Source organism: Phalaenopsis equestris, unplaced genomic scaffold (assembly GCF_001263595.1).
Source record: "Phalaenopsis equestris unplaced genomic scaffold, ASM126359v1 Scaffold000903, whole genome shotgun sequence".
NCBI classification, from domain to species: Eukaryota; Viridiplantae; Streptophyta; class Magnoliopsida; order Asparagales; family Orchidaceae; genus Phalaenopsis; species Phalaenopsis equestris.
This window is the reverse complement of record NW_018165342.1, coordinates 219,782-229,366: the sequence shown is the minus strand read 5'-3', so window position 1 is coordinate 229,366 and position 9,585 is coordinate 219,782. Positions and strand designations below refer to the sequence as shown.

Genomic DNA, 9,585 nt, shown 5'->3' with positions numbered 1-9,585 from the left:
GGTCAGGCTTCTAGTTCTAATTCGCAGGCTCATCCAATGCAAAGGATGTTAGATAACATCAATTATATTGGGGATAAGGTATTAAATTTAGAGAGTTTTGTAGATCATATGAATGTTTATATGAGAAGACATAGTGATTATGAAGAAAAAGTTCACTCATGTTTGGAAAACCCTATCAGGGGTGACCAAAGTGTAGTTTTTTCCTTCATATCCACAATATCCTTCATATGAACCTACTACTTTTTCGAATAGTGATGATAGTGATGATCATGATGATGAGGAGGAGGAGGATTAATTTGAGTAGTTTAATTATTAATTGTGAACTTTATATGGTATAGGTTTATTAAACTATTAATTTATTTTGTGTTGTGCTTGTTTAGAGTGCTACTATTGTTTGTGTTTTGTTTTGTCAGATGTTGATGTGATGTATTTATGTTATTGTGAGTAGTTATATTTTATTTTACTAGTAGTGATTGTGATAACTGTGTTGTCTAGTATACTTTGTTATTTTGTGTTGAACTTAATCCTGAATATTAGGAAGGCTGAGAATATTACTAACTTTTACTTAAGAACTTCATGCTTAAGATTTTCAGTTTACTACCAGGTATTTTCCTTATATTACAGTTGTGAATTTCTATTAGTGTGTTTGTTTGCTTTTATGTTATCCTCTGCTGCATAGAAGTCTAATGAATCTCAATATGTTAAAATAAGTTAAAATTTGATAATTAATTGTTACTCCAGTTTTTAATTTTTGTACTTGTATATTTAGGGTATAAAAATTCCTCTAAGGATGTTATTTTTAGTTTTCATTCCAACCAATATATAAATATGATGCTAAAATGATTTATCTTATTAAAAAATTAAGTTTGGGGGGGATGAAAAACAATTTCTAAAACTTGAATTTCATTTGTACTCAAAGGTGAGATAAATTTTTTTTTATTTGAAAAAAATGATTATGTATATGAAGTTATATTAGGAAAGTAAAATTTTGAATCTAGAAATGAGTAAAAAAATTTAGTTGAAACCTATAGTCATGAAGAAAAACATAAAGTTAAAAATTTTTAATGTCGAAATGATAAATATTGTGTCACTGTCTTTAGTAGGACAAATTGTATCTATGAAAAACATAGAAGGGTTAGACTTTTAATTTCAATACTTCAATTTCTTTTATTAAAAATTATTTTCAATACTATTATTATATTTTTAAGTTAATGATATATATCAGAACTTTGCTTTATGAAAGGAGGAGCAGACTTCAAAATCATTAAAGGCCTATCCAGATATAATAATCCCCAACTGAAAGAAAAAAAAAAATAGAAAAAGAAAAAAAATAGAAAAAGAAAAAGAAAAAGAAAAAAAATAAAAGAAAGTTGAAAAAGGGAGGAGAAGCTTGAGGCTTGGCGTCTAATCAAAAATTAGTTACACATCTAATTTCTTAAAGTATAAGACTTGAGAAACTTTTAAGCTTAAGGATATAATATAGTAAGTATAATTATTCTTAATAAAAATTTTTAAGTGGTGAAAATAGAATGCCTAAACTTTATTTTTGGAGAATTTACAAATATTTTTGAACTAGATATAAACTCATATTTTCATACTTCTTTACATTAAAGATTTCTAAACTTTAAGCTGGTCTCATGTACTAAAGTTTTTTCTAAATTAGACTATTATATTTCTAGATCAAAATTTTAGAATATCCTTTTTAGAATATTCTAGATCAAAATTTTAGAATATCCTAAGGAAACTCATTTATATAATCTACTTATTTTGGCTTTGAAAGATTGGAGTGTCACTTGATGACAATTAACATTTTAAGTTTGAGGGATTTTGATACACTTAAAATAAATAACATTTATGTACGCAATTTTATACCTATTTTTGAGGATATTGCACTTTAATGCAAGATACTTGTGTGTTTTTCTTTCAGGTACAATCAAATGGATGAAAAATGGTGAAAGAAGTGAAAAAGGATTAAATTTAGACAAAAAATGAGTAAGGTGTGCAAAAGAACTGTGGCGCCTAAGCCCCCACGACTAGTGCTTAAATGTCAATAAAACCGAGAAGGCCGTGTCTAAGTATGAAGCAAAGTTTTGAAATGACATATCTTTAGTAAGACAAATTGTATATTATGTCGAAGAAGGTTGTGCCTAAGTATTAACATTGTTTTTGCATCCTTCTTCAACATTAGATATTTAATAGCATAGTGATTTGTATGCACTATACATTTAGTTCCAATAAGACAAGACATAAATTTATCAAAGGCATATATTATCGATAATAACTCTTTTTCCGTAGTAATATAATTAATTTGAGTTTCATTAAAAGTTTTACTAACATACCATATTATTTTGAAGATTTTTATCATAATTTTGCCCCCAAAACAACCTCAATAGCATAAGCATTTGCATCACACATAAACTCAAATAGTTTCCCCCAATCGGGTGAAAACAATAATAGGAGCGGTGATTAATTTTTCTCTTAATAACTCAAAGAAATTTGACAATCTCGATTAAAATCATAAGACATGTTTTTCTAAATGTTGGCATAAATGCTTAATAATTTTTTTAAAATCCTTGATGTATCAACTGTAGAAACTAACATGTCCTTAGAAACTCCTAACTCCTTTCAGTATTAGGAGGAGACAGGCGATGATTGACAATCAGGAAAATCGACAAGGAGCATTCTCTCGGATCAGATGTCGACGAAGCCAAGGCTTAGTAGGTGAATTTTCTCGCATGAGTGGGGGAGAGAGAGAGAGAGAGAGAGAGAGAGAGCTCAAGGCTCAGTAGGTGAATTTTCTCGCATGAGTGAGAGAGAGAGAGAGAGAGAGAGAAAATGTTCAATTTTTTTATTATTTGTGTTATACTCTCATAAGCAGCTTATGGCAATTTTTTTACCAGATGAGCCGAAATATCTCACGAGAGACTTGGTAAATGGTAATGATAGGCGTCATCAAAATACAAAAAGAATGATTTCCTGTAGAAATACGTGCTCTGCTACGCGAACCAAAGTGCGTGCATGTCGTCCAAACATCCTCCCAACACTGGTCAAACAATAGAAGCCGTCCATCTCATGACTATTCGGCCAATTAGGTGAAAGGTCGGCATCAAACCAAAGAGATGAACGGGGTGATGACTTGCTTCATTTTCCTTCTTGGGATGAATTCTAAAGTCGGTTTAACAAACAAAAAACATAATGAAAAAGAACCGTTTCTAATTGATGAAACCGTAAGAAAAATATATATAATTAATTAATTGAAGCTGTACATCTCGGTCTCTCCTACCTCTCTTCGATCATCAGAAATGAGTTAAGCAATAGTTAAAACTGAATAAAAGAAGAAATCAGGGTGGGGAGGTTGCTTCTCGGTTGCCGCATTCCCTAATGCGCATCTCAATGCTCTCCCCATCCGCCTTTCGCCGCACATCGCAGCATTGCCGCCTCGGTGCCTGCATCCCAACAGCAATCCTTTAAAACTGCCGTCTAAAAAAATCTAGAATATAAGAGAATATATATGAAATATTACACCACCAACCAACCTTCTCACGAACATTTGGATTCATCTTAGTCGCGAAGACCCGAACGCTCCTAACCCTAGAGGCGGCGCGGAAGCCCGGCTCATCGCACTCCGTGCTCTCGTCCCCCCAGCCGAATCTCTTATACTCCGTTACCGTCCCGTTACTCTCGTCCACAACCTGGTCAAGGAAGAACCGCAAGGGCCTCTTGCAGGGCAAGGCTGGCGGCTCCAGCTCCCTCGTGTTAAAACTGAAGGGCCCTTTCATGTAGCTTCTCCATGTCTTGAAGGTTCGGAACGGCACTTCGAGGTGACTGCTCGGTACAATCCATGGGTAGAGCTGGACCGTGTATCCCCATGAGACGGACAAGGACCAATTGCTGGCTGGCGAAGAGAGGCCGGTGAGATAGCAGAAGCTTTGCTGAAGCGTGCGGGCAGGGTCTGTGCGAGCGGCTGTGAAGAGGACTCGGAGAGCGTCGAGTTGGGAAGGGAAAAGCGGGGAGATGGGCTGAACGTAGTCCAAGTGGTGGAGGGATACGAGCGGCGCCACCGGGTGTGCCGCTAACATTCCGTAAATGTCGCCGCGAAGGTCAACCTGCGATTTGTCAGCGCGGCATTAGCGTTATACCTACCTATGCCACGTTAGAAAATTTTAAATTTTTTATTTAATTTTTAAGGCTAATTTGTGATTACTGTTTACTGGTCAACCACCTTAGTAAAATTGTAGCCCACAGTTTTGATTTATTAAGAGAATGGGCCTTCAATTAGGAAAACATATTACGTCCATCAAATGATGGACGATATGACACATTTCTTAGGCAAATGATATGATGTGATGTATACCATCATCGATATGTTTGCAATACTCTTTTGATTTAATGTGTGAGCTTGTGATTAATTTTATTTATAATTTAAAAAAAAATCTTCGAGATAAAACAAATCAAAATTGCAGAATTTTGACATTTAAAAGCTCATGGAAACAGCAAAAAAACTTTGAAACTCAATCAAAACTCTATTATATATGATAATTTTAAATTATATAAAATTTCTATTTTCAATAAAGTGTTTTTAATTTTAGATTTCTTGGACAAAGTTAAATAAAAATAAACATGAAACCAAAATAATTGTCGGTCCAAATTACAAAATTCCAGTCGTGGTCAAAACAATTATTTTTCTCTTGCAATATGACCGAAAAATAAGGGAAATTTACTTACATAACAACAAACTCCAACGTAATTACCCATCTAACAATTGATTTCTTTTTTTACATGCATAGTATCTTAACTTTTCATTAAAATGTGTATTTATATTTTCAATAGTTAAAATGAGTATTTTTTATGTAATATAAAAGATTTGGGTGGTATAAAGGTAAAAAAAACAGGCTAACGGTTAGAGATGTAAATAAATGGTATTTGGTTGTTCTGAAAGTTTTTGCCCCAAATACTGAAGTCGGAATGAGTCAAATAATCTGAAAACATTAGGTTACCAGGGAAGATGTGGGCCCTAATTATTAAAAAATTATTACGATTGGAGTCTTGGATGTTCCGTCCAAACTCTAATTAAAATTTGAAGCGTGTCATTGTCTAAAATCAGAAAAGCTTAAAGTCTGATTTAATCATAGAGTACACCGGGGTTGTATTGAAAGTTTTTCTTCATTATAACCATGTTGTATATTATGTCTTTTACATCAAATTGTTTAATTGAATGTTTTTCTATTTAATACAATATGGTTGTACTGAAGAGAAACCTCCATTACAATCATGTTGTACTCCTTGATCGGTTCAAATTTTTGGCTTCTCCGTTTCTTATACAAGGATATGTGTCAAATTTTAATTAGAGTCCGGACGTAACTCTATGTAGAGACCGCAGATGTAATATTTTCTCCCAATTATTTTACAATTTTCAAAGAAATCACGGTTCTTCACTCTTCAGATGCTCTAAAATAGGGAAACGTTATTCTAAATGTATAACTTCTTCAAAAACAGAACTTTCGGATGAAAATGTTTCTCTTAACAATTCATGCGGCATGGACTGCATATCATACAAACCATATCTATATATACTAACTATAAAAATATTTAATTTTTATTTAGAACATTCAAATTTTTCATATCACTTAAAGAAAAAAAATCATAACTCCAATTTTTTGAAGTGCAACATACTTTTATTATAAAAAGGCAAAAGATTATAAATATAAAAATTAAAATTTAGACCTCCATAAGAATAAAAAAAAAATTGGGTACGCATGCAAAGAGAATAAAATTGTTGTATCAGATTTGGCTGCTGACTAAATTTGAATATGTTCTATGAATTTAAAATGTGTTCAGATTAATTTACTAATTTTTTTTTGAAAAATTCAAGTCTTAACTAAATAATTATTTTAATGTCAATTATTGGAACACATTGCTTAACCATTAGCCATAATAAAATTTGTAGATTTTAACTAAAATTAACATAATTCGTTAGATATAATTCAAGCTGCTTTATAGAATTTATAAGCTAATAAAAATAAATACTTATTTAACTTTTATTTAATGATTTATTCAATTTTTTTTCAATAATTTATGGTCTGTTTGGGGCAGCTTATTTGGTGTGGTTGCGTTTTAAAAATGTACCTGACATGTTTGGGTAAACTGTTTGTTGGTAGTTTATGTGTTTTCAAAAAGCTGAAAATAACGTTTTCATACCGCACATGTCTAGGTGTTGTGGTAGCTTTCTGGGTGCGGTCTGATTTTTCCAAAGAAATAAAAATTTGTACGTTTGGGGCAGCTTATTTGGTGTGGTTGCGTTTTGAAAATGTACCTGATCTGTTTAAGTAAACTGTTTGTTGGTAGCTTATGTGTTTTTAAAAAGCTGAAAATAACGTTTTCATACCGCACCTGTCTAGGTGCTGTGGTAGCTTTCTGGCTGCGGTCTGATTTTTCCAAAGAAATAAAAATTTGTAATAGCTACCGCACATAGCTTATCAACAGATTATTTTTAATCAGCTTATCAGCAGATTATTCAATAAGCTGCAACTGCCTCAAACAGAGATATAAAAAATAATAAAAAATAATAAGCATTTGTCTAATAAAAAATCAAATTTTCACAAGATAAAATTTTCATCAAACATGTTTGTAAATCCAAATAAAGAAATGAGTTAATTTTTAAATTTAATTGATTTAAATTTTACGTATATTTGTTAAATATGGTAATCAACTGACATAAAAAATAAAATTATTAATCGCCTTACACTACAAAAAAAACTGTTACCTGATGAAACCCCGGTTCTCGTGTTAACGGAACCCCAAGCTCGCTAAAGCAAGCCTGCACGCGCTGATCGCTTCCATATAGATCAGCGTACCTCTCAAGACACCCGTCAATAACACCAGAAAGCGCCGCCGCCGCCGCGTAACTGACAGCAAACCCGCCTCCTCCGAAAGCCATGCCGTACGAATGCATCTCGTCCTGCTCCACGCTCTCCGACGGCGCACCGATGTAGTATATCTGTTCATGATCATATTTCCCAAGAACGGCAACCAGATTCTCCGGAAAGAAAACGGTGTCGTCATCCCCCATCACGAACCATCGCACCCCTTCCATCCCCAACGCGTACATCTCCGTGGCGATCCGTGCAATCCGCGAAGCCGCCGCACGCGTCCCATGCCGATCCATCCCCGCAGCAGATACTTTCCAGGGCGGGCTTGCGGACGACCAATCCGTTTTGATTGGAGGCTTGTCAAGCCACACAAAGCCCCTCATCTCGTCCGGCCGCCACCACATGTCGCTGTACTTTCGACGCTGATGCCACGTTCGTGCCGAGGCGCCGATACCGAAGGCGATGTGGGAGAGATTCGTCGGCGGCTGGAGTTGATTGATTGGTGTGATTGGGGGGGCGTGACATGAGCGGAACCGCCAGGGGGATGGAGCGGATGAGAAAAGGGAGTAGGTGACGAGTGCGAGAGAGAAAAGGAGGAACGTGCAGAGGGAGGCCTTGATGGTTCGTCGGAGGATTACGCGGGTGATTTCAGACGTTAGGAAGCAGGGTTTACAGACGGGAAGCATCATTCCTGCCGCGTTTAATTTTGGGAGAGATGCAAGACGAAAAGGGACTTTTTTTTTCCAAGCGAGGAAGAGAACAATGCGTTATATGATTTTTCGAGTGATGCAACGTCTTTTATAACCAATTTTAATGTTTGTATTTTGGCTGAATACGAATACGAGGATAAATAAATAGAGGTTGCTTGATGGATGGATTCGTAGCTGAAAAATGGCATTATTTACAACAGGTGCTTGTTTTAACTATTCTATTTAAGACTCATAACGGAGAAATTTTCTGCAATGACTTTTTCTTCATTTCATTAGAAATTGTCCTTTGTACAAACGCTTTAACGTAAGTTTTATCTAAGAAATGGACAATTTACATACCTACCCTTTAATTTTTATGTATTTAAATGTCTAACATATAATTTTTTTTTAAATATATATATATATATATATATGTATGTATTTATATGTTATTTATGCATAAAAAGTTGTATTTTATTTTTCAAAAGTAAAAAAAAAGTGATATTTTGATGAGATAAAAAGGATTTTGGTGGTATAAATATGCATAAAAAGTTGTATTTTATATTTCAAAAGTTAAAAAAAGTGACATTTTGATGAGATAAAAAGGATTTTGGTGGTATAAATATAAGAATTGAAATTTAGCTATTAGATATGTAAATGCTTAGGAATTAGGTGGCACGTATGTAAATTGCCCATTAATAAAATATTTATTTAGATTGTAAATATTTATTGATTATTATGTTTTTTATTAGATCAAACATTTCGTTGACAAATGGGGCTCCTATTTGATGATGATGTTTCGTCTGAACGGTCTATTATTTAATATACGGTGTGCAATGTCAAATATATAGTTAGAAATGTACCCCCAAATTTGATGATATTCATGTACCAACATCGGCTTGATTTTTTCATCGTCGGAGAAGAAAAGCCTTCTTCTCAAGCATCACATATATATTATACGGTGGACCATGTCAAATATCTAGTTGGAGATGCATCATACTTATACTTCACCAACAAATTTTTATTAACCAGCACGAATCTCGATGCAATTTTTTAAACAAGAAATATTTAAACTTCAATTAAAAGTCATCCAAAGCTCCGATTTCAGCAAACTTATAGTCAAACTGATCGGCTTGATGAGATGGACCTAATGATATAAAAGTCAGTCCAATCCGAGTCAAATCAAGCCTATATCAAATAATTAAACCACTATTTCAAAATTTTCGGAGGCATTTGAAAAGTCAAACGGATGTCGAATCTAGCGAGTTCATAGTCGAATCGAGTATCTCGACAAGACGACTCCAATGAGCCCAAGATTGGTCAATTCCAACATTGTTAAGGCACTCAAATGTCCAACAAACATCATCTGATCAAGGAAAGTTCTACAGACCGTCCGATCAAAATGGTTCATATTCCTGCATTAATTGCACTCAAAACACTATAAATAGAGTCTCACCCCTCACATGCAAGGAGGAGGCTTAAGAGAGAACTTGAGGCTTTGAGAAGGAGCTCAAGTCCAAGATCATCCTCGCCATTGTCGATCGTCGTCGACCACCACTGATCGTCGACAACGACCGTCGACCACCGCCGACCACCGTTGAACGCCGCCGATCACCGCTGACCTCTGTCAACTACCACCGGCCGTCATCGGCTGGTGCTTGTACCCCCCCCACCGACCGTCATATATTATCGTCAACTACCGTCGATCACCGTCGACTGTCGTCAGCCACCTCTGACCTTCGTCGACCACGATCGAATGTCATCGATTGTCGTCAGCCACTGGTGACCTCCGTCGACCACCGCTCGTCATCGATTATCGTCAACTACCGTTGATCACCGTCGACCTCCGTCAACCACCGCTGACTAGAAGTCGTCAATCGACGTTATAACTTGGAGAGCTAGTAACTCTTTCTCGCCTGTGGGACAAGGGGCATCTGTAATCATCAACTTATAGTAGATTTTTACAACAGGGCCAGGTCCCGTGGTTTTCACTTTACAGGTTTTCTACGTAAAAACTTCTGGTATCA

At 35.1% G+C, this 9,585-nt stretch overlaps 1 protein-coding gene across 1 annotated transcript; it reads right to left on the bottom strand.

Annotated features, from left to right (window-relative positions):
• Positions 1 to 3,232: 3,232 nt before the first annotated feature.
• On the bottom strand, positions 3,233 to 7,709 carry LOC110032270. The gene is made up of 3 exons (XM_020735844.1): positions 6,764 to 7,709; positions 3,537 to 4,106; positions 3,233 to 3,446 (listed from the first exon to the last, which is right to left on the bottom strand). The coding sequence occupies exons 1-3, from the start codon at positions 7,556 to 7,558 to the stop codon at positions 3,342 to 3,344; spliced, it is 1,470 nt and encodes a 489-aa protein (XP_020591503.1). The 5' UTR covers positions 7,559 to 7,709; the 3' UTR covers positions 3,233 to 3,341.
• Between the last annotated feature and the right edge of the window lie 1,876 nt (positions 7,710 to 9,585).